Here is a 26,746-nt window from a genome sequence, read left to right on the forward strand (position 1 = left end):
TGTAACTTTAGAAGCATTCAAAGAAAGATGAAGTTGACAAAATTTCACCGATATCAGTCTAGATTAGTTTCGTAATCTTGGTAGAATAAGCAAAGATCCTTCAGGAAGGGTAAGACGAAGGAACACATACCAATCCTCATAGAGGGATCAGAAGTGTAGAAAGTGAGCAGCTTCAAGTTCCTGGGTGTCAAGATCTCTGAGGATCTAACCTGGTCCTAACATATTGATGTAGTTATAAAGAAGGTAAGATAGCAGCTATACTTTATTAGGAGTTGGAAGAGATTGGCAGTCAACAAATACGCTCAAAAACTTCTATAGTTGCACCGTGGAGAGCATTCTGACAGGCTGCATCACTGTCTTTTATGGAGGGGCTACTGCACAGGACCGAAAGAAGCTGCAGAAGGTTGTAAATCTAGTCAGTTCCATCTTGGGTACTAGCCTACAAACTATCCAGGACATCTTCAGGGAGCGGTGTCTCAGAAAGGCAGCATTCATTATTAAGGACCTCCAGCACCCAGGGCATGCCCTTCTCTCACTGCTACCATCAGGTAGGAGGTACAGAAGCCTGAAGGCACACTCAACGATTTATAAACAGCTTCCCCTCCGCCATCTGATTCCTAAATGGACATTGAATCTTTGGACACTACATTTTTTAATATACAGTATCTGTTTTTGCACATTTAAAAAAAATCTAATTCAATGTACATAATTGATTTTCTTGTTTTTATTTTCTCTGCTAGGTTATGTATTGCATTGAATTGCTGCTGCTAAGTTAACCAATTTCACGTCACATGCTGGTGATAATAAACCTGATTCTAATTCTGATTCCATTTTACAGAAAATGTTTGCAAACCTACTGACTACTCTTAATTTTGGCCAACATTATATTTACAGGTACAGGCAGGTTGAAAGGGGGACCTCTAGCTATCATTTATTTGCAACTCAGTATCTCAGATTACTGGATTGCTAGTTGTCTGATATTCTATGTTAAACCCAGAAGCTGAACTGTAGCAGGTTAAAGAGGTGTACTTTGATTATAGTGCCCTGCTTCATGGCAGTGACAGTGAGTGCTTGTATACGAGGCAACTGGTAACATCTGAGAAAGTCAAATTAATGCCTAGTATTTTTTCAAGTGTTTTAAAATTTTATCTTTTAAATGTTTTGCTATTAGGCATTTAAAAATACTTAAGCTTTTGAAAACTGGCAAGCTCTCGAATCATTCAAGGGATGGAGCCTCCGGGTAAGTGCCTGTAGCCTGTGCTGAGCTACATATGCTCATCCAACTCTCCAAGAAAAAGTTCAGATGGATAAGGAATATGGGCAGGGGGCTAAGCCCAGAATGACTCTGCCTGAGTAGGAACCAGATACCATCGTTAAAACCATTTAACAGAGCATGAAAAAGTTGCTTTCAAAATAATCATCAAGTAATTGATAGTATAATAAAACTTTATTTACAGAATTGCTGAACAATTTTCAAAGTAATTTATGGAGGGTCATCTGGGGCATTCTTAGAACTTGTGGCTGAAGTAGCACCTTCTTTTGGAACAAGTCCTATGGCCTGTAGAGCAATGGTGGCTGCTGAGGCTTTTGCATGCTTCTTATTGGGACTAGCAAGGCTGGGTTTGTATTCTGTGCCATTGATCATCACCTGTCACAAAAATGCATATCATCTTCTGTAAATGCAATAGTCATAGGCTCACCATATTTTTCAATTTATTTCAGAATATTAAATATTTAGCTTACATAAAATATTTACACTAACAAATGGTTGCAAGGATGCAGTTGTTTACACATGGCAAAATTTAATAAAGATTTATATACAGTCCAAACCTTGGTGTCTAGTATAATGTTGCTTCATCTTTGCTCACCACCTAGCTCATTTCAAATGTTAATTCTATTCTGTTCATGTCATGAAACTGTGAAGATGATTACAAGCACATTTTAATACGATGGCACTTATTTTTATATACTATAGGAAAACACGAGAAAAAAATCACAAAAATAATAAGATGTTTAATTTCCTTTGCTCTGACTTCCACCATTCCAACTTTTGTACTGATGTTACCACGTTTAATTTTAGTTAGCCTTTCCTGAATAAGTTTTGTACTTTAGAATTTGTATTCAATTTCGACTGAACCTTGTCCCTAAAAGTGTATAAGGGTCAAAACAGTTGAAACACATACTAATTCCAAGATTCTCCAGATTGGTAATCCTGCCTGGAAGAAATGTTATGTCATTACTTGGAATCTACTACCTAATCCAAAAGCATATGTTTGATTGAATCTTACAACTATTAGATTTATTGTGTAAATAACAAATTAATGTGCTTCAGAAAATATGGCTAATAATGAATTAAATAATGACTTTCCTCACCTTGAACAGAAAATGTTTACAGTGATCTGGGCCACTGTCACAAACCATCAAAAATTTAGGTGGTGGCCATTTTCTCTTGTTACAAATTTCTATCAAAGCAGAAACTGGGTGTTTTCCTAAGGATCAAACAAAGTAATAGCAATTTGTCATAAAATGCAGGCAACCAAAATTTAACAATTTGTAATTAAAGCAATGACTAAATCCAAAAGGTTTTTATAAACATCCAAGGAAACAAAAAAAAAAACAAGCAATATAGCTCAGTATTCTGCATTATGTAATTTTTGTAAAAGTGTTACTAAGAAAATTACTGATAGTTTGTAATATTCTGGTTGAGGAGCTACCACCTAAAGTCAGCAGCAAAATATAAAGATTTGATGAATGACACTGTGGCTGTGTACTTGTACCTGACAAGACCTTCATTATGGGGAAATTTCCAAATTTCTTCTGCGTTTTCTCTCCTTCTGCAACCAGACCTAAATGGTATAAATGTTGGATACAAGTAAATAACATTGTGATATAAAGTTAAAAATGCCATTATTTTATCAGATCATGGCCAAGCATTTGAAACATTAAGCTGAGTTTCAAAAAAGTCTTCACCTACTAAATGATGGAGAGCTTATTAAAAGAAGCAAATCCTCGGCCATGCTCACAATGATTTGTTGGAGATGAAAATCTGTCTTGGAATAAAATTGCAGAAAGGCTACAGCATATAGAAGGACATTTTGTTTACTGAGTCTGTGCCATCATTGTGCTAGAGCAAACCAGCCAGACCCATTCCCCTATCTTCCTCACAGCCTGGCATCTTGTTTCCCTTTCAAGAAGATATCCAGCCCCCTTTTGCTCTCTCTGCTTCCCTAGCACTGTATTCCAGATTCTGAAATGTTCTCCAGTTAAGCATGGAATCACCAAGAGGTTTATCGCAGAATATTGGGACCAGTGTCTTGTCAAATTGCATAAACAGGATTGTAGTCTTTGCTTTAAACTGGAGGAAGCTAACAGGATAGTTAATAACTTGAGAAGATTAGAAAGAGGTGGCGCAGGAAATTGACAAAGTACAGTGACAGGCTGTGGCAGATAATGTAAACTAAATTTTACAGCACAACAGAATTCTCTTGAGTTCTTTCCTCTGGAGGGTGGGGGAGAACAGATCATTAGATGGAAATAAATATTTGAAAGATTAAGGAACTAAGGGTTATAGGGAACCGGCACAGAAAAGTTGATGCCAGCAGAGATGGACTATGTTCATATTACATGGCTTCTCAAATCTTTTTCAGCTGATCCACTCCCTCCCCACCAACATGCCAAATTTTGACCCCACTCCTCACTTGACCCAAAGCCAATGCTCTCTCTACTAGGAGCACACGTTAAGTCGAAACTGACCGTAAATATTTCAATCTATTTTCTGAATACATAAACATTGTGGAAACCACACACCTGATTTATCACACTAGTGACATCAATCTTAATGATTAACATAGAAAACTGACATTAACATTAGTTGAGGGGTTGTTGCTGTAATGCTACTCCGTGCTATATTGAGCTAAAGCCACAACGCATCTTCACCTTTACGGTCAGTCTTGAAGTCAACAACAATAGGTTCTACTGGTCCATTTTTGTTTTTCCCCAGTCCTTCGCCTTCTCTCCATCCCATTTTCTGCATCAATTGTGCTCCCATTCCTCCAGTTAAAGGTGCAGCTTTCAGGAACTGATCCTGTTCGTAAGTAGACATGTAGACAGAGGTCAAAGTAGCCTTTTACAGCTACACTGATCAACACAATTTGCAATTTCTGGAATGCATTATTACATAATACATCTTAAAATATAAATCCAAATTACAATTGTAAATAAGTCATTGTTTAAGTAACAAGAACTTTCAAGAAACATGCTTCAAAAAGACTGCACAGCATAGTCATAATTGGAAAGGAATGTGGGTGAGAGATTACTCAGAGTGGGTCTCAGAATGAAATTAATTTAATATTTAACTTGGAATATTATGAAAGTAAAAGAGACTGCAAACTTGGTAACAAATGATCAGAATTGCTTACAACTAAAGGTCAACAAGCAATAAGAGGATAGCTCAAAAAGGGACAAATTAATGTGAGCAAGAAACATGGTCAGCGCTTGTATAAAATGAACAGTTTTGGATATTAGTGGTCTTGAGTGGAGTGTATCATAAAAGCTGCAAAGCTGAACATTTGGTAATAGTGTGAATTCATTGCATTAAATGATGTTGGAATGATTCATTTAAGCTTATATAGAAAAGAATATGCCCTTCACCACAAAATGCTAAATTAAACTGCACATCTGCCTGTACATAGTCTATATCCCACAATTCTCTGCCTGTTCCTGTATCAGTCAGCCAATCAGTCCTTGGTGGTCAGTATTTTGAATTTTGTGCAGTGCCTAATCAATGCTTTGTAACAATAAAAAAGCCTTTCATTGGCCAAATAAAATATGAAAATAAATTTGTCTAAAATATGCAAAGTCACTGTGTAGGTTGCAGGTGGTGGAAAATGTGCAGTCTGGAATTGCTTGGAACAGGTACTTGTCTCAAATCTTCCTGATTCAGACTCATCTTCCTCAGATGTGAGTTGAGATGCTCCAAACCCACACCTGAGAAATATTGAAAAAGAATATCTGGACTTTTTTTTAGAGCCATAGAGTAATAAAGCAGAACAGCACAGAAACAGGCCCTTTGGCCCATCTAATCCATGCTGAACTATTATTCAGCCTAGTCCCATTAATCCATACCTGAACAATACTCTCCCATCATGTATTTTTCCAAACTTCTCTATAATGTTGCAATGACACCAGCATCCACTACTTCCACTGGCACCTCTCACCACCCTCTAAGTGAAGAAGCTCCCCTCTCAGGCTTCTCTTAAACATTTCACATTTTACCCTTAAATGATAGACCTCTAGTTCTAGTCACACTTGACCTCACTAAAATAAGCTTGTTTTCATTTACTGTATCTCAACACCTCATAATTTTGTATACTTCCATAAAATCTCCCCTCATTCTCCCATGCTCCAGGGAATAAAGTGATAACCTATTCAACCTTTCCATGTAACTCAGGTCTTGAAATCCCAGCAACAGCCTTGTAAATTTTCTCTGTATTCTTTCAACCTTACTGATGTCTTTCCTGTAGGTAGGTGACTAGAACTGCACACAAGACACCAAATCTGGCCTCACCAACATCTTATTCAAATTCAGCATAACATCCCAACTCCTGCACTCAGTACTCAGATTTATAAAGGTCATTGTGCCAGAAGTTCCCTTTACAATCCTATTTACCTGTGACGCTACTTTCAAGGAGTTATGGATATGCACTCCCAGATCCCTTTACTCTACCACACTCCTCTGTGCCTTGCCATTCATTGTGCAAGACCTACCCTGGTTTGTCTTCCCAAAGCGCAACACCTCACACTTGTCCGCATCAAATTCCATCAGTCATTCTTTTCAGCCCGTTTTTCCAGCTGGTCCAATCACGCTGCAAGCTTTGACAGCCTTCCTCATTGTCCACTATGCCCCAAATCTTAGTGTTATCCATAAACTTGTTGATCCAAGAATTTATTTATATCTCATACAGAGATGCATAATCATAACAGGGCTAGTTTATCCTGTAACGTGTTGTATAACGGGGAAGACATTTGAGATGGAGAGCAAGGATTCTGCAGAGGCTGATACAATGGAACAAGTGTGAAGTATTTCCTACATGTGACATTATGTTAGGTTGCCCATGACAACAAGACAGCTAAAAGGATTTAATTGGCAAATGATCTGCATACCGTGAGGCCGATGTTCAGAGTTCAATCATGAACCATCACCTTTCTCTGCCCTTCCTCTCTGCCTACTAGTTTGTAGAGGTAAAGGACAATTAATACCTCAAAGGGAATGTAATCCTGCAGTCAGATGTACAATTTTAACGGTTAGTATAAGAGCTAAATTGCGGTAAAAGGCAAACCTTGTAACTCTATAAAGAATTCAAGTTTGAACAAGTTTCATTGTTCTTAAAGATTTAGGGGGGGTGATATAATGTCCCATTGCCTTCAATATCAAGATGATACCCTGAATTCTATAATTAAAAATTATCTTGCCCAAGAAGATATTAGTTATCCATCTAATATCTGTACTGTACTGTTGCTTTTACTTCAGCTACAGTGAAAGCTATTATTAACTTTTAATGAGTTTCCAAACATAAAGAAGCCCCCCTCCCACACACACAATGGTTTTGAGGCCCACCTCTGACAAATGTGTTACACCACAGTAAACACATTTACAAATAGGCATTTCCATCATTTCCAGTGCAGGGAAAGGTAAAACAGCAAAATCTAATTAAAATGTTAAACCATGCAAATATAATTTACTTCAGTAAGGTCATTGCTTTTAAATTTAAAAACTTTTGCAAGAGCTCCATATGTAAAAAGATAAAACTCATTAAAGGACTGAAATTAAGAATCAATTTATTTAGTAAATGATTTAATTAACCTTTTAACTGTTTTCATACATATGTGACTTTTTATTAAAGCAAACCATAAAATTTAAATAAATTTTCATTACAATGAGTAAGAAGATTTGAAACTTTAAAACTGTTTCTTTAATAACATATTGGAACACATGCAAAAACTGTCTAAACAGAGTAGCTCTTCAAATAAACCAAGGATGTTGAATACCAGGAGACTCCTCCCAAAAACCTGGATGGGTTTACTTACTTCTGTTTCCTTCTTGCCCTGATTTTCCAGGAACCTCACAAAAGAAAGAGGCAACCATGCAGAGAATGATACAAACCCCAGCCAATGTCGCCCAGGGTTCCGTCCTGCTTTTGTACCTGCTTTGCAATGATAGAATTTTTTTATCATCAACATCTGTTTCAGTATTTTCAATATGTATTCAGTTCACAAATCCAATTTCACTACGTTATGGACTGCACACAACTTACATAGAAAAGAGATCTAAAGCAAAGAATTTATTACAAAGTATTTTCTTTCCATATTTTCAACTATCAAGGTCTGGAATTCATTAACCCAGTATATAATTACTAATGACATAAAATCTCGCTCATAGATGTTTCACAATCAAACTTGGGTATTGAAAACAAGAAGTTTTATTCAAAATTATTTGCAACACCTAGAATATAATGTTCCTGAGAAAGACAAACTTAGTGTTCAGAAACCTTCTAAATATGCAAATAGGATTTGTCATAATACATTCAGGGAGATTTATGCTTGTATTTAAAAAGTCAAAGCACTTTCAGAGCAAGGGGTGATTAAGAGTTCATGTCAGCTTAAATCTCCACAACTTAATAATTTATGAGATTTAACTATCAAAGCATAAGGATACCAGATATCCTTGTTAACTAGATTTTAGTTCATGGAGCTACTTCAGGCAAAAAAGCATTTCAGTTCTGGTTACTGAGATGGATGGGAAGGTGAAAAGTGCCCTTAATGAAGAACCTTAAACTTCACGGAGATTGTCTGGATGTTTGATAGCCTTACAAACATTGAACAAAGCAGCTTGGAATATCCTTGCCATTTTACCCAACCCTTAACACTGCTCAAGGTAGGATCCTGAAAGTGGAGAAAGAATTAAAAATGCAGAATTCGAAAGTAGAGGTAAGTGATGCAAATGAGGTAAGAGAGCAGCAGACAAGGCACAAATTACCAAGCCTCACATATTTCTGGGAGTTGAACCATGAAATTCAAAATAGAATTTGTTAAGAATGGGAGGGAAACAAAATCCTTGACAATTTCCCATGGCCATCAAATGCACTAATGATTTCTGCCAAATGGTATAAATTTAAAAGGCAAAAGTTTTTTTTACACATTCATGGTATACTTAAAACAAAAGATATATGAAACACTGTTTCATACCAATTTGGATTCAGACTAATTCAGTTAAATTCTCTTTGCATAACTGCATCTCTTGTTTGTGAACTGGATACACCACTGAACATAAACTGAAACAGACATTAGTTTTTTTTCCTCAAATGAATTGACGACAGAAGTGAAACATGAACCATAAATCATTCAACATTTTGTAAAAGAAATACAGAAATGCAAAGCATTACTTCCTTTTACTATTTCTGTCTTGTTTAGACTGAAAGCAACTTGTGCTGCCAGTATTGTATCCTACTGATACTTAAGTTAAAAAAAACATTTGGTTAGGCTAAAGAGAGCTTTAAAACCCTGTAATTTTATGAATGGCCCAGGATATCATAACATTAACTATGATTTTAAAAATCCTTTAAGTTTTACCTAATGGTTCTGATTAATATCAATTTTGAAGCAGTAAATAATAACATTGCAAGTAATATGCCAAGTTTCATCTTTTCCCTTCTAAGGATTCTTACCAAAATCCTCAGAAGTCCTGGCTATTCAAATAAGACATTTAATCCAGGACTCAAATGCATTTACCATTTAACACTGTCTTTCATTTTATTACCCATTTCTGCACAGCCTGTCTTAAATATTGCAAGGTGTCTTAGAATACTTGCAAGAATCAAATGCAGTGGAACCAAGTGCTTCAACCCAGTCCAAGAGGTCTCAAAATTGAGGCAAACTATGAGAGCAGCTTTCCACTCATAACAACATATTTTCTCTATTAGTCAACTATTTCCTCTTTTACTTTTGCCAGAATAACCTCATGCAAAGCAAATGATGTCTACAGAGAGCTCTATCTGTAGGTCATATTCTATGTAGGATGCACATAAAAAACAGCACCATTTAATGCAGAATGTCAATCAATATAAAATGAGCAGGAAGAACTCTTCTTTTTCAAGTACTTAAGATTTGATTGAGATCAGCAGCCACTTAGAGAAGAGAAATCAACTCTTTTTAAAGAGAAAAATGAAGTGGGCAATGTCAATACAAGATTCTTCTGCACCTCGCCCTTACTGACCCATAACACACTCTTAAACTGTTGTAGAATTTTCTACTTCAAATACTTCAAAGCTGGTAATAATAAGATATCCACAACTATGTCCATTACCTTCCTGATCCAGGCTTGAGGACCACTATGTGTTAATTCGTCATAGGTCAAGACTTGTGCTCCAGTACTACCTGTGAACTGACCAGGCAGAGAGTTTGCCTGAGCCCACACATCAATCTGACAAAAATAAAATATATTGAAACCACATTAAACCATTGAATACTTGGTTGAAATCCAATTACATCAAAATAACTTGAAGACATAAACATTCAAAATCTATCAATATGTTGTCAGTCTAGAGGGCTAACAATATTACATTTACTCCAACTAAGATAGGCTGCTCGGACCCACCCGTCTACAGAAGATAAGCACAGATGTTCCAACACAGAGGCAATCAATTTGACTCAACCTAACTGTGCTGCGTTTATCTCCCACCTGGCCTACAATCTTTCGATTGCTTTTACTCCATTCAGCTATCATACCAATATTGAATATTAGTATGGTTCCTGTTTCAACAAATCACCATGAAAGTGAAATACACAGCCTTGTTGTCTGATTGAAGCAGTTTCCTTGTTCATTGTCCTAAAATCTATCTATAGTCATTTTTTCTAAACCATCTTCAAATATGAAGATTTTGAATTGGAATTCACCCTTAACAAAGATATTCAATTATTTGAATCAAATATTTTAATAACAAAACTGGCAGTATTAATACAATTAATTCAGTTTTAAACAGAATGAAGCTCCTATACGAATAAAGCATTTTGAGTATGTGAGTATGCAAGAATCATCTAGGAGGTGGGACACGGGCTATCCAAACTAAAAACTAAAAATGATTATGCTCCACATAAAAACATCCCTTGGAGAGAATCAATTTGCATTAGCTAAATTTTAATGCTGAGTGGTTATACCTTCATCCATTATAACAGAAGATTTTCTGCAGAGGTTAGAAAGATGTATTGCGACCTTATCAATACTTATTGATGTATAGTACATATATGCTTATTGATATGCGTACATCGCCTTACAACGACTGTGTGTTGTACGATGATCCCAGACAGCAGGAGCTAAGAGTATCTGCCGTTCAGCAAAAAATAAAAATACAAATGCTGCCCAGTTTAATGGTTATTCTGAACCTGAGAAGCTACATACCCACTCTATGCATCTACTCCCAATGCAACTTACAATAGAATTGTCATCCATTACACACCTTTTACAACATGAAGCAGCAGCCGGAGAGAACTCTTCTAAACTTATGTTTTATACTATCTAATTACAACTTAGAAAAAAATTTGTTTAAGCCAGTCATCAATTAAAATTATATTTGCATTTACATTAAGAAAGGCTTCTAATTTCAGATTCAAACAAAAACTACTGTAAGAACTGTCAGTTCAGATGGTTGTTCATTGAACATTAATGTGGTGGGTGGATAATAACTTTGTAATCTTAGTCAACTATTTGGCAACACTTGCTGTAAAGAATTGAATATGTGAGATTACTTCTTAGGCAAGGTCCCAAGGATGACCTGCAAGCATAGAGCATTCCTCAGAAGAAAATAGAATCGAGAAAGGGAAATTTAGGAGACAAAAAATAAACTGTTAAAACATAATTAAAAGTGAGTGAATAGTGGAAGGATAAAATTGCTTTGAAGTTGAAGCTGCAAGGAATGACAATGACAATGCAAAAGCTCAGTAGAAAACAAAAAGGTTAACATTTAGATATCATGTCTTTCAAAAATACTATCAAACACTTCACAGTAAACAAATGAGAAAGTAGTGACCAGGGATTCATGGTAAGATACTCAATTAGATGAATGACCTAATGGTGCTAAATGAGTGAGGGATGAGGATCAGGCCATGAGAGGAATTCTACTCTTCTTCCAACAGCGGCACGGAGAGCTTTTCTGGTGATTTACAATGTAGTATACACCCTGCAGTGGAATATCAGTCAAGATTTCAGACAACCACACAAACTCCTGGACAGTCCCAAACACTCATTTCAGAAAGAAAGAGAGCACCATTCCCCAGACCATTTCCCACTTACCTGTTCCTGTGCTCTGAGTATCATTGACATTGCTTCCACGTCATACGGATTCTTAACAAGACGTTTCTGTGCCGCTGCTCTCTCACTCATTGTTGCAGAGATATCCACAACCTAGAACACAAAATGCTAACATTTCTATTTGGAGAGATATAAACTGCAGAGCATTTTCTTCTTCAAACAATTTTAGTCTTTGTTTCTTGGCTCTTTATTGAAATCTGAACAGCCCACATTCGATTATTTGACAATGGCACAGCAGTTTATGTTACCAGAATGGTTTCCATGTTGTATGACTCTACTGTGGAGATAGGAAAGATGCCATTAAACGAAAGAGTGCACAAAATATTTAAAAGATAATTTTTTATTCATAAATACAGCGTAGAACAGGCCCCTCAGACCCTTATAGCTGCACCACCCAGCAACTCACTGATTTAACCCTAGCCTTATCATAGGACAATTTACAATGACCAATTAACCTACTAACTGGTGCATCTTTGGACTGTGGGAGGGAAGTGGAGCACCTGGAGGAAACCCATGTGGACACAGAAAGGAACATACAAATTTCCTTACAGAGGACACCAGAATTTAACTCTGGATTCCGATCTCCCGAGCAGTGTCACGCTACTACTAAGCTATTGCCAGGACCTGATGACCTGAGTTATAGAGAGAATTTGGGCAGGCTAGGTTCTTTTTTGGAACATAAGAAACATAGAAAATCACAAGAGGCATAGATACATAGAATGAATATATACAATATTTTTCCCAGGAAAAAGAGAATCAAAAATATAGAGCATAGGTTAAGTGAGAAGACATCTGAGGATCAACCTCTTCACACAGAAGGTGATGGGTATATGAAACAAGCTGCCAGAGGGTGTGGTAAAGGTTCTTACCACAAACAACACATAACAACATTTAAAAGTTATTCAGTCAGGTGCATGGATAGGAAAGATTTGAGGGATATGTGCCAAATGTGGACAAATGGGACTAACTTAAGTAGACATCTTGTTCAGCATGGACACGTTGGACTGAAGGGATTGTTTTCATATATTACTGAACGACTCAATGACTGGTAATCTACAGAAATGTACCAGAGTTATTCCCCAGAAGCCTCTGAAATTTAAATTCAATTAATAATTGCTGTTAGGGAAAAAGCCACCAACCTATCATATCAATGATCAGAATCAGATTTAATATCATCCGCATTGTCATGAAATGTGTTAACTTTATGGCAGCAGTACAATGAAATACATGATGAATAAATACAGATAAAAACTGACTAACATTAAGAATGTATATGTCAGTTATAGTTAAGTTAAAGTAAGTTGTGCAAAAAATAAAAAAGTAGTGAGGTAGTGTTCATGGGTTCAATGTCCATTAAGAAATTGGATAGCAGAGGGGAAGAAGCTGCTTCTAAATACCTGAGTGTGTGCCTTCAGGCTTCTGTACCTCTTTCCTGATGGTAACATCATGAAGAAGGCATGTCCTGGGTGGTGGGGATCCTTGATGGTTGACACTGCTCCTTCAAGATGTCTTGGATACTACAGAAGCTTGTACTTCTGATCAACCTGACTAATTTTACAAGTTTTTGCAACTGATTTCAATCTTGTGCAGTAGCCCCCCACCCCAATACCAGACGATGATGCAGCCAGTCAGAATGCTCTCCAGGTATATTTGTAGAAGCTTTCAAGTGTTTTAGTTGACAAACCAAATCTCCTCAAACTCCTAATGAAATATAGTCCCTGTCTAGCCTTCTTTATAGCTGCATTGATATATTGCATCCAAGTCAGGTCCTCAGAGATATTGACACCAAGGAACTTGAAGCTGCTCACTCTCTCCACTTCTGATCCCTCTAAGAGGATTGGTTTGTGTTCCTTCGTCTTACTCTTCCTGAAGTCCACAACCAGCTCTTTGGTCTTGCTGATGTTGAGTGCAACATTGTTGCTGCGACACCACTCAAGTAACTGTACATCTTGCTCCAGTACTCCCTTTTGTCACCACCTAAAATTCTGTCAATTTTACAGTGCTTGTATCATCAGGAAATTTATAGTTGGCCACAGTCACGGGCATAGAAAGGGTAGAGCAGTGGGTTGAGTACACATCCCTGTAAAACGCCAATGTGGACTGTCAGCAAGGTGGAAATGTTATTCCTAATTCGTACAGATTGTGGTTTTCCAGATAGGAAGCTGAAGGTCCAGCTGCAGAGGGAGGCACAGAGGTACAAAGATACTCATGAAAAGAGACTAGTTGTTATAAAACCCCATCTCGTTCACGAATTTCCTTCAGGAAATCTCCCAGCTTTACCCAGTATGGCCAATATATGACTCCACGTCCACCTCATGTAGTTGAATATCCAATGCCATCTGAAATAGAATAGCCAGCAACTCACTTGTACCAGCATTACTTTGTTTAAACAAAGAATAGCACTGTATGGACCATCTGGCATCAATGTAGGGTCTGTATTCTGACACAACCATATGGCTCATTTGACCTTGCAAGGTCCTCCACACCAACATCTAGGCATCACCTAGTCAAGCAATCATCTGACATAGCTTCACTCAAGGAATCACGTGTAAGAGGGGATCTTGGGGTCCATCTCCATAGCACCCCAGAAGTGGCCACGCAAGTAGATAAAGTCATGCTTGCCTTCATTGGTCAGTGTATTGAGTATAAGAATAAGAAAGTAATGTTGCAGCTATGTAAAACTTTGGTTAGGTCACACTTAAGAATAAAGTTTGCTGTTCTGGTCAGCCCATTCCAGGAAGGATGTGGAAGCTTCACAAAGGGTGCGTGAGAGGTTTACTAAGATGCTACCTGGTTCCAACTGGATAAGCTAGAAGTAGTAGTTGAACAAACTTGGATTGTTTTCTTCGGAGAATCAAAGGCTGAGGACGGAACTGATAAAGTTTATAAACACACAGGACAACAAATTTTTTCAGAAGTGTTGCTTCCTCAGAATTTTTTTTGTTTATGATGGACTTCTTGAAGATGAACACAAATATAATTTCAGACTACTTGTATCACGTAGGAATTTGGAGAAACAAATTAACTTTTATTGAATATAATGTGTTTAGTTGCATAATGGTGCTGATGCTTTGCAATAGTTCAACTAAGTTAAAAATATTTTGTTAATGATTTTCATTTGTACTCAGTGTCTGAGGCTTCTCGCTTAGTGTCCAACAACTATTCGTCAACATTGATGGATTCCAGTTGCCCTGGTATCTTTTCTCCATGACCGCAATGTCCTGGTGAAACCTTTCACCATGCTCGTCACTAACAGCACCAAGATTTACAGGGAAGAAGTCTAAATGGGAATGCAGAAAATGAATCATTAGTGACATGTTGCATTTCATGGTTTTATATGCTTGAAACATGCTTTCAACCAGCTGCATTTAGTTTGGTGCTCTGTAGATGCCAAGAAAAATTTCAACAACTTCCTTGAATGCCTTCCATGTGATTTTCTCCGGTCCCACTAGAAACTCTTCAAGTTGCCTGTCATTGATGACCCATTTGATTTGTGGACCAACAAAAATGCTTTCCTTAATCTTGGCATCAGTTATTCTGGGAATTATCTGTCTCAAATATCAAAATCCTTCACAGAAATTTTTGTGCCTGGTGATAGCAAATTCCATCCTTACAGTCCTGAACCCAATAATTATTACTAAAACCCATCCTGCCATGGAGCAGCCACTCCGTCTAAGCATGCCCAAACATGCCTGGACAAGATAGGAAACTTTCCAGCTTACATTGTAGGCAACATTTTAATTGATTTGAATTATGAATTGAAATAATAAACATAAGTTTATTAAAAAATGGTGCATGATAGGGAAATTTCATGATGATTTTCATGATCAGTAGCCCAATGTTCATAAGATACACCTGAAGGTATTCAGAAAGCAAAATCTTTGTTGTCCAGTGTTATGGGAGGCATATATGGGGCAGATAGTCAGAATCATTTTCCCAGGGTAGAAATGTCAAATATTTTATGATATACATTTAAGGTGAAGAAATCTTAGAGAAGATGTCTGGGGTGAGATTTTTTGTTACACAGAGAGTGATAGGTGCTTATAACAGGATACCAGGACAGATAGTAGACAATGCTGCAGACTCTTCATCACAATCAGTGGATATTTCCTGTCCATTCTTCAAAGTTAGTGGTTCACTGGTATACAGGCCGGAGGGAGCAGCCCAGGAGTCCTCAATATTAACTCAAGTTCTTCCGGTCAAGATGGCACCAGCATACAATGCTCCCTCGGTTGACATCTTCCAGATAGTCTATTTTACTTCTTTTACATAGGTTTCTCATCTTAAATATGTTTCTGGGACTGTTAGAGCCTGCAATTTACAGTCTGGAGATAGTTTGAGTGATCCAGCACTTGGCTATCTTCAAGAGGATTCTGGTAAGTGATCACATGCTTGGACGGCCTTGAGGCAAAGAAACTTCGAAACGGGGCATGAGCTTATGTTCAACTCCGTTAACTCTATTAAAGAATTAAAACATTCTTTACCGCCAATAAAGCACCAAGGAAGATTGAGACATCGAGGCAAATGCAGAAGACGAGCAAGAGATCAGTGCCAACTGCATTCCTTTTGATCACTGCCAAGAAGGAGTCTGTGAGCAGCCTATCACTGTGTGGCTCGCTGTGGTGAGCAGGGAGGCCCCTGAGCTCATGTGGTGTCTCTCTCTTCATTAACGGAGGAGATGTTATCATGGCTCTGGGTTATTGATTGGACTATTGTGTTTATGAACTGTGGACTTTCTCAGACTTACAGTTTTAATATTCTGTGTTTTTCACCCATTAAGTTCCATTTTGCTCTACAAGGGGATGGGTTTTGGGGGTTGATGCTCTTGTTCTGGTTTGTGTGTGGGGAGGAAGGTTTGGGCTCGATGTTCTTGTTTCATTTTGTGCGGCGGAAGGGGACCTGGGTGTTGATGATTGGAATACCATTCTTTTTTGTGCGGGGGGTGGGTTTGATGTTACTCTCTGAACGACCTTCATGTACTTTGTTTTGTGGCTATCTGAAGAAGACGAATCTCAGAGTTGTATATGGATACAAACTTTGATAATAAATGAAACTGAACTTTTTGAACCTTTTGACCCTATGAAATTTCACAGCCTCAGGTTAAATGTGGGTAAGGAACTACCTCTTGAATACCACCTGATATCCCCTTGCAGATCATGAATCAATGTTCCTCCACTGCCATAGAATAATACAACATGGAAACAAGCCCTTCAGCCCAATTGGTCCATACTGACCACAGCATCCTCCCTGCTAGTCCCAGTTGCAACTTTCAGCCCATTATCCTCCAAGCCCTTCCCCTCCATGTAACTACCCAAATGCCTCTTTAAGATACCATCTGTTTACACAGTCATTAATTACACAGTGCATTGTGCTAGGGTAAGGTAGTTCTTCTGGTGAAGGTAATCCCATGGCGATGTTCGATAGAGCATTCCAGGATTTAAATAGACCAGCAATATACCAGCAAGTCAGGATACTGCGCAGCTTGGAAGGGAACTTTCATGTGGTGCTGTCCCCATGCATCTGCTGCCTTTGTCCTTCCTGGTAATAGGGGCTGTAGGTCTGAGAGGTGCTATAGGAGGGAGGGGTTATTGTAGTCCAAGTTTTTCAGCGGTAAATATTAAAGCCACTGTGCACCAGTGAAGGACAGAAAGAATGTTAGGACAGTTGATGGCATGCCAATCAAAAAGCTGCTTGTCTTGGATGGTGTTGATCTTCTTGGGAGTTGTTGGCCCTACAATTATGCGAGTGGTGAGTACTCAGTCAGATTGCTGATCTGTGCCTTTTGGATAGTGGAAAGGCTCTGGAATGACTGGACATAAGTGACTCACTACAGGATACCCTGCCTCTGACCTGCTTGGTATTTATTATCATCATGGTATTTACTGGCTGGTGCAGCTGAGTTTCTGGTCTGTGGTATAGGGATGGGATTACTTTCATCAGAAGAACTACCTTATTCTAACTGAATGAACTCTGCAATGATTTAATCTGTATGCAAGACAAACTTTTCACTGTATCTTCGTACATATTACAATAATAAACTAATACCAAGTAAATCACGTGGCTCACTACCACTTTGCGAAGAGAAATTAGGAAGTTGGCCTTACAGGCAATGCCCAAATACTGAAAATAAACAAATATTTTTTAAATGTCCAGCTGGCGAGTTATTAGCTTAGAAGCCTTGAAGTGAGCATCAACCAGATATCTTAAGTGCTTAATACAGTGCCAAATAGAGACGAAGTAATAACTCTAACCAACTTTCTAACCTTTGACTGACAGCATCTATCATTTAATGATTAATTTAATTAATGGTTAATGACACAAAATATAATGACATCATTATTCTACCAATGAAATAATAGATTTTCAATAGGTGTGATTGGAAGCTAAGAACAAAATAGTTAACAAATTCAAAGTTATCCTGCAATAATTTAAAAAAATCAAATTTGCACCTATTCATTGGGATTTGTTGAGAACCATTAAAAAGAAATGAAGCATGCATCTCCCAATCACACACTGCATAAATCCACTGGCAGAATTCTCACCTGAGAACTGACTTCTGGAAAGACATCATCAGTTGTTTCTTTACTGTTTTTTTCCACAGGAACCCATTTTCCATAACCATTCAGCACCTCTTTCTTCCTGTGTTGTGAACCAGAGGAAACTGGAAACTCCTTAGTTAGAGCCACCTGGGTTTTTGCTGTTGGCTTCACTGTGGCATTCTGCTAATAAAGGGACACTAATTTAAACAGCACATTGAGCAACCTTCTTCTAAACAGAGGCACTCTAATGTGGATACTAATGTCAACTCCATTTCAGCAGGGTTGAAGAATTAGGATTAGCCCCACCTTGTAGGACGATCAGAATTAGATTTTGACTCCGAACTGAGACATTCTCAGATTACTGTGGGCCGATGATGTTCGTGTAGAAGTTTATTATAATTATTGATTGTTTAATATAAAAGCCGAAAGTATTGGCCTACTTAGCAGCTCAGGCACCATCTGCTCAGTTAGAGGGAGGAAAAGAGGGTTAAAATTTTGCTATAACAATTTACGCTGGAATATATTAATCCAGTTTCACCCTATCTTACTGCATGCTGCACCTTCTGTTTTTATTTCATTTTTCAACATGACAGACAATATGAGCTCAAAATGCTCAAGGGGTTTTCTTCCAAATGAAGAATCAACACAAGGTGAATTTTCAATAACGGATTAAAATTTTACACAGCAAACTTTGGTTATATAACCACAAAAAGGGTTCACTCCTTGACTAAAAATGTTTGATGTTAGGGTCATGGAGTCATAGAGTTGTACATAGAAAAATCCCTTTAGCATCTGTGCCAAGCATCAAGCATACTAATTCCACTTGACTAATTAATTCAAAATCCCCCCAATGACTTACTCATTTAAGTATCTGTCAAAATACACCTTAAATATTGTTACTGTTCCTGCCTCCACCACCTCCTCCGGCCATTCAACCCATTTGTGTGAAATTTTTTGCCCCACAGAATCCCTGTAAATCTCCTCCCTCTCAACTGAAACCTACACTCTCTAGCATTAGACACCCCTACATGGGAAACAGACACTAGCTATTTATTTTCTATTCATAATTGACAGTTCAGTGAGAAAGAATGTCAATGAATAAACTTAGAATTAGAAAATAATTCCTGAGGTGACTGATCTTCTTTGTTAGAATTGGAGAATACTTTACAATTCAGAACTTGTGTCCAATTTGCATTGAGAAAGAACATATAAATTTCTGGTCATTGTAACTCAAATATTAGAAATTATTAAGGACTAAAGACAACCCGCTTTTAGCCAATCTAACTGTGATTTGTTTTGTCACCAAGATACAAAGCTTTCATTCTTAGTCCAAGCCGAATTATTAAGAAGCTGTATTTGTTGTTTCACTGGTATCAGCTTCCTTTTCCAATGCAGAGTGACTTGAAAATCCTGTTCTTGCATTATAAGCACAGGCTAAACTCACTCTAGAAGTTGTCAAGTCATTTGAAGCCATTTTAATGACATGATGTTCTGATTCCCATCTGTCAATCCTACTGGGACAACAAACTATTACAAATTAGGAGCCTCAGACCTTTAGGTTTTCATTTTTGTAGCGTTATTTTTTTTAATATTTGACTTTTTCTTTCTTAATCCAGTCTTTGCTCCTTTATATTGTGTTTTCTTTATATGCTTTGCTTCTCTAAGTCCAACCCTATGTCCCCGTCATAAGAGGTAGAAATGGGTAAGGCCAGCAAATAGGGCTCCAGTGAAGTTGTGTAGACCAATCCCTTTTACAGTGGATACAATAGATTACAGAAACATTGATGAACTCAAACCATACCATTGACTTCAGAGGACGATGGAAATGGGAGGTCAGCGATGGCCTATGCTCCACTGGGAGCTAAAGGCTCCAAGTAAGTGAAATTTATATATTTTGTCATTGAATCAATGAATCTATCTTGCTTTTTCCTTTATTCTGTTTTCTTGCTTAAGAAGATCCTTCAACTCAGAAATATTAGTGCATCAGTAAAAGAGCATAATTTTGGATTTGCTTATTTCCCAGGACTGGGGCCAGGTATTGGTGGGTGCGAGGATCAGGATGGGTGGATATTGGGAGTGAAGGTTGACATTTTTAGGTAGGTTAGTTATCAGGTATTTAGGTCTGGGTTGATTGATGGAGGTGGACTAAAACCAGTGGATTGGCAGAGCAGGATATGGGAAAGAGGGTAGGGAGTTCAGAGATAAAAAGTCCATATGAAGCACAACTGGAGATGCACAAAGAAAACACAGCTCAATACTGGTCAATTCTAGGAAAATGTGGACAAATTTTCCTACTAGTCCAAAGGTAGTATTGTATTCTGTAGAAAATTGTAATATTTGATTGCGTTAATCCTGAAGTTGCATCTTGCTTACAAACATCACTTACTGCTCAATGAAATTAGGGGAGAATGCAAGAGAATCCATTCTTGAGAAAGGTCATTTTCACTTCCACAGCATTGAAAATCGTATTTCTAGGCCATTGGGCCTGACCTCCTGCAGTTCCTGATCGTCCTGTAGAGGGAGCAGCACAGCCTCCATCTTTCACTAAGCACAACCCTCCATGCACGAAATCCAACGGCCAAAGACAGGCCCATCTAACAGCAAGCCTCTGCAATTAATGCTGGTCTATTGCTTGAAGGAGCATGAACATGTTAGGAAAAAGATTTTTCATGAAAATTATATGGAAGTCAGAAATAGGGGAAGTAAGTGATGTGGCCTCTCAAGGTTGCTCCATTAAGGTTATGACTGATCTTTTACAAGCAAAAGAGATTCTGCAGTTGCTGGAAATATTGAGAAACACACACAAAATGCTGGAGGAACTCAACAGGTCAGGCAGCCACTATGAAGGGGAAGGGCCTCAGCCTAAAAAGCCAACTGTTTATTCCCCTCTTTAGATGCTGCCTGACCTGCTGAGTTCATCCAGCATTTTGTGTATTTTTACTGATCATTTACTTTGTCATCCCTAATTAAAGGTTTTCAATTTATGCTAGGTCTTTTATGTAGTTTTCTAATTCATACAGATAAATGAGATTGCTGATTCGTTTCTGGCATAACGTACCTTCCTATCATCCCCTTCCCGCCCTGTAGATTCTTTTGAAGAGTTGTCAATATGGCAGAGATTTACAATGGCATTATGGAGTGTTATTCCTCTCTCAATATCCTTTAAACTAAGTTTAACCAAGTCTTGAAGGGAATAATATTCCAAACCAAGGAGTGTTGATTATGGAGTTCATTCTTTCCTTTCAAATAGATCAATGCTACAGACTAAAACTCTTACTTCTCAATTCCCACTATCCTAGATGCCGTCACATAATATTATCTTTTGTAAGAGTGACTTACCCTTATATAACACATTTAATGTGGTAAAATGTCTCAGGGCAGTTCATGAGTGCTATCAAAGAAAATGTGATCAAGTCACTGAAGGAGACGATTAAGGCAGGGCATTTTGAACAGATAGGAAGATAGCGTGACTGAGGTTTAAGAAGGAAATTCCAGAACTTGGGAACCTTTCCAGCTAATTGCCAGAAGATGACCAAGTTCAGAACTATGTTTTGAGGTGAGATGATGTTCAGGGTAGTTGTCGAGCTGGAACCGGTTAGATAGGATAGGTTTATAATGTATTGGGTGGGGGGGGGGGGGGGGGGGGGAGGGATGTGGAAGAACAGAAAATAGATTTGAAATAAAAATGCAACTTAACTAAGTGCCAATGTGAGTCAGCAAGGTCATGCAGTCTGACCAGATGATTAAGAGAGAGGGTTAGCATGTTGAAATATGGGTGTTGAATAATATATAGCAATCATGCCTATAGAGAGACAAAACTGGATTTGTCCCTGTAGTTGAAATTAAGGCCTATTTTCTGTACATTCTACTGTTCTTACAAACACATGCAACTCCAAATCATCTCAGGGTTATAGGGATTTACAATACAGACTTTAACTCAGCATGTCCATGCCAACATTTTTGCCCATCTACCATAGTCCCATTTGCTTATATTTGGTATCATTCTATGCCTTGCCTTTTTAGGTCTCTTTAACCTAGTGATTATCTCTAACTTCACCAGCTCCTGACAGCAAGCTCCAGAAATCAGCAACTCTGTTAAAAAAAAATCTCTCAAAACTCTTTTAATGCTTCATCTCAACCTTACCTTTTTGATACCTCTACTATGGAATCTGTTTTATCAACTTTAAGTAATTAGTCTTCAAAAACAATACATGTGCAACACGTACTCCCCTTTTAATGCTACTTCATCAACTAAAGACCACGAGGGCAGAATTGGATCATTCCGACCATCATTCAATCATGGCCGATATATTTTCTCTCCTCATCGCCACTCTTCTACCTTGTCCCCACAACCTTTTACATTCTGTCACAAACCTATCAACCTCTGCTTTAAATATACCCAAACACTTGGTTTCCACAGTCATCTGTGGCAATGCATTCCACAAATTTATCATCCTTTGGCTAAAGAAATTCCTCAACTCTATTACAGTAGCAAAATGAGATTTGCTTTATGGTGAAGAATAGTGCAAATTCCATCACACAATGCATAACTCTGAATGGAAGCTGTACATCTTGAGGAAAGTAGGATATGTAATTGATATATTACAGGTTTCCACAAAAAGTAATTTTTTTTATCCTGCATCAGCTTGAATCTATTTATTAATTTTACATAGGATATTTTCCTCATAATGTTATTAAATGAATTTCAAAATCACGAGGGGAAAATAATCTCTATGCACAGGGTCTAGTCAGAGAAAAGCCACTGGTGGAGCCATTACAAATGGTATTAGCTTAGGCTTGATTTTTCCAGTTGTCACTGATTTCCAAAGACCTGCTGGGAATTTGTTTTTATATTTTTCCTAACAATAAAATTGGGATGGCAATGTTTTAATTATTTTACACATTTTAAGGCCATTTCAAAACATGACTATGGCGCAGAGATTAATGGGTTTGTGGTTACTAATCAGCGATGAGACCAGAGTAGTGTCTGTGAGGCAGTAATACTAAATGTAACAGCAAACACATGCAACCATAAATAAACTTAAAGTGTTTAAGATTTAAAATCCCTTTTTAGATCCCTTTTTTTGTTTGCAATGTATTTTGGAGATCAGATTAATACTATTTTTTAAGGCTCAGAATATCCTATTTTGTCAAAGTAAAACAGTGACCAAAAATATTTCAAGTCCTAGCTATATGCCAGAGGTCAGTTTAAAACAGAAAGTTTATAGATCTGGAGGAAGCTTTGGGCGAGGCTATAGAGGAATCTGAAAATGAAGTTTGAAAAGTCAATAGATATGGATGTCATGGATGGATGAGTAGAGTCAAGAAAGCAGTTAAACAATGCAAAAATAAACACTGAGGTGGAGTGGATTATGATTAATAAAGAGAACTTGCATTTAAACAGCACCTTTAATGACCATTTTACATCTCATAAATTGTTCGTAATGTGATAAGAAAAACCTAATGCCTTAAAACAGCTAATCTGTACTTGTGTTTAACAACATTGAACGAACAACAAATTCCAGTTAATCTCCTTGATCATGAAGGATGAATTTTGACCAGGAGCCAGGGAATATTCCCTGCTTTTCTTCATGGTGCCACAGAATCCGTTTTCTCCATCAGAACACATTGACTCAACACTTAATGTTTCAGTCAAAAGACTCGCCTCCAATAACACAGCAAAGTTAGCTGTGCTGTAATATCAGCCTAGAAATCATGGGAAGTCCAGGAGCAAGGCTTGAACCGAAAACTGAAGCTCACTTTACCACAGATTACTATACATTAGTTCTGTATAATGCATTGTTACATGCAGGATCGTGGGATCAATGCAGATGTGGGAGAATAGAATTAAAAGTGAAAATTAAAGCTCCATTTCAGATGATGAACAGGTGTTGATGATGCAGTGAATTTAATCGCATCCTGTTAAGTTGACAGCATCATGTTTTGAAGCCATTTTGCTGGGTTTCAGCTTGCAGCTGTCTAGTTAATTGCACAACTTAAAACAATACCACTCCATTCATTTCTATTCTATTCTAATGTTGTACCAATGCTAGCAAACATTATTGAATGCTGACTGCTAGGAATCAACAAATGTCTTTTTAATTTTTCACATCAGTCCTAAGCCATTCCAACAGTTTGAAACTCAAAACCATTCATGAAAAACCTAATGTCCATTTCCAATAAAAAATTAATTACCTATGTCTTTATCCATGTCAGTCTATAGTATTAGAATGGCTTCCTTCCGTTTCACTACAGGTATCATTTGCAAAAGTGCTTCATCAGTTTAGAATCAAATTCACTGACATACATTAGAAAAAGGACAATATTACTAAAGTACCCTGCAGATCCTTCTCCTAACACCCCCCACCCCAAAGAAAAACACAACCATTTAATATGAACACCAATTTCTTCATAATTCATTGAATTAGCTACAATTTCCATGTGGGCCACCTGATTTTCCACCATTCATGTAGACTATGCAAGATCCATCCCGTCTGAGGCTATGCTGGCTAGTTCTTAGCTTATTTTCACAGACAGCTTAGAAATTTACTCCCAATAAACAACTGACATTGCTTAGTGGTTAAGCCACAACATCACCTCAACTAAAGCCAAGACAGTCTACTTCAGTCAATGACTAAGAGACTAACACCTAAATGCCAGAGGAAGTCAGCAAGTCAGGCAGCACCCATGGAGTGGAAGACAGTTGACATTTTGGGCTAAGACCTTTCATCAACTCTTGTCTGAAATGGCAACTGTTTATTACCTCCCACAGATGCTGCCTAACTTGCTGACTTCCTCTGGCATTTAAATATTTTGCTTCAGATTTCCAGTACCTGCTGAATCTCATGTTTATCAACTGAAACAGAAAGTGTTACAAAGTGATCTTTGTCCTGCCTGACACAGGTGCCAAGAAAAGCAGTGTAACCATTTCAGATTTAACATTAAGTTTGTTTCTCACAAATGTTATTTCAACTGTTGAGTATTTTTAGTTTGTTTACACTTCAGATTTCCACAATTTCTTCTTTTTCATTGTGAGTGTAACCAATTTGCTAATGATACTGCTTTTATTGAAAAATCCATTATTTGAAGTGCATCTCTCTTATTTTTGAGAGAGATACAGCTCAGAACAGGCCCTTCTGGCCCAACAAACCGTACCACCCGACAACCCACTTATTTAACACTAACCTAATCATAGAACAATTTACAATGACCAATTAACCTACAAGCCAGCACATCTTTGGAATGTGGGAGGAAACCGGAGCACCCAGAGGAAACACACGGTTCACAGGAAGGAAGTACAAACTCCTAATAGACAGCGCCAGAATTGAACTCTGAACCAGCCCTGAGCTGTAATAGCGTTGTGCTGTTATGCTAGCATGACTTTTGCAGATCATCAATATTGATCTATACTAAAAATCATCAGGCAACAAGAAATTCAGTAGAAATAAACAAATGTGGAATAAATTGCTGATTTATTAACAAGAACTGATCATTTGTGCAAGGATTATGTACATAAATATATTGTCAAAAAATATTACAATCATGATTTTCTCAATATATTGTTAAAAAGTTTACTTGATAGTTTAGAGGATTAAATACATGTGTAGCATTTTAAATCCACGTAACTCAGTACTTGCTCAATTCGTTGTTTGCACTGGAATCACCTCAGATATGCAGAAATTGAAGAACCACATATTAGCTTTCCAAATTAGAATTTATTTTATAAAATTAAAAGGGCTCTTAATCTGAAAATAAAAAAATACAGATGTCAGAAATCTGAGATAAAATCAAAGTGCTGGCTACACTCAGCAATTCAGTCAGCATCTGTGGAAAATGAAACTGAGTTAATGACTCAAGCCAATAAAATTTGTTCAAAATTTTCTTTGATTCTCTGGAAATTTATCAAACTGAGACTTTAGTTTCACTCCTTATGGATGCTGAAGGAAAAAGCTGAGAATTAAAAACTATGTGCTGGACATTAAAATTTTGAATTTGTTCCCTATGTTAGGAAACTTGTTGAAAAAGGCATGCAAAAATACTGCAAGACTGAAATCAAGCTTGCTGTAGCTGTTTTCCATCGTCAAACAAACTACCCCTTTCTGCGTTCAGATATGAAATAGCGCAAAATTCAGCCAAACACGACGGTCTCAGAACAGAAAGTGCTGGAACTACTCCACTGGTCAAGCTGTACCTGTGGTAAGGGAAACGAAGTCATGTCTCAGGATGAAGTCAGTTCATTGACCTAAAAAGTTAATTTTGTTTATTCTCCACGGATGCTATCTACCCTATTGAGATTTTCCAGCATTGTGTGCTTTTATTCCAGATTACCAGCATTCATAGTTTTTCTACTTTCCAAATATGTTTGAGTGCACTGATACATTTAGTATATTTAAATATCTGCCATGAGGACATTAACTTTACAAATTAAAAAAACATAACTTAAAAATTGCAATTCCATAAAACAATTAATACTTTGATAACCTTTGGTTGTCTTTATCTGCCTTGCATTCCAAAGAGAGTAATACCTGCTGGTGTCCCACAAATTCTAAGCACCTTCCAGTTTACCATCTGTCAGTATGTTAAGTAAGATCCCAGGGTTATCTACCCTAAAATTTAAATTTGAAGACCTTTACTGATTTATGCAATTTTAAATTTTTTTTTAGCCAGAGGGTGGTGAATCTATGGAATTTGTTGCCACGGGTGGCAGTGGAGGCCAAGTCATTGGGTGTATTTAAGGCAGAGATTGATAGGTATCTAAGTAGTCAGGGCATCAAAAGTTATGGTGAGAAGGCGGGTGAATGGGACTAAAGGGGAGTTTGGATCAGCTCATGATGAAATGGCGGAG

At 37.5% G+C, this 26,746-nt stretch overlaps 1 protein-coding gene across 4 annotated transcripts in view; it reads right to left on the reverse strand.

Annotated features, from left to right (window-relative positions):
* Positions 1-1,428: 1,428 nt before the first annotated feature.
* The window catches only part of LOC140727560 (uncharacterized), a 53,983-nt gene continuing 28,665 nt past the window's right edge, over positions 1,429-26,746 (reverse strand). The window contains exons 6-12 of one of the 4 annotated variants that reach the window (XM_073045043.1): positions 17,905-18,081; positions 11,345-11,455; positions 9,362-9,478; positions 3,937-4,084; positions 2,778-2,846; positions 2,374-2,489; positions 1,429-1,648 (exon numbers count right to left, since the gene is read on the reverse strand). In XM_073045043.1, coding sequence (XP_072901144.1) covers positions 1,484-1,648; positions 2,374-2,489; positions 2,778-2,846; positions 3,937-4,084; positions 9,362-9,478; positions 11,345-11,455; positions 17,905-18,081 — 903 coding nt within the window. In that variant the 3' untranslated portion in view covers positions 1,429-1,483. Of the gene's footprint in view, positions 1,649-2,373; positions 2,490-2,777; positions 2,847-3,936; positions 4,085-7,086; positions 7,206-9,361; positions 9,479-11,344; positions 11,456-17,904; positions 18,085-26,746 lie in introns of those variants that run through there. The other 3 variants (XM_073045042.1, XM_073045045.1, XM_073045044.1) reach the window with 3 other exon arrangements.

This window comes from Hemitrygon akajei, chromosome 5 (assembly GCF_048418815.1).
Source record: "Hemitrygon akajei chromosome 5, sHemAka1.3, whole genome shotgun sequence".
NCBI lineage: Eukaryota > Metazoa > Chordata > Chondrichthyes > Myliobatiformes > Dasyatidae > Hemitrygon > Hemitrygon akajei.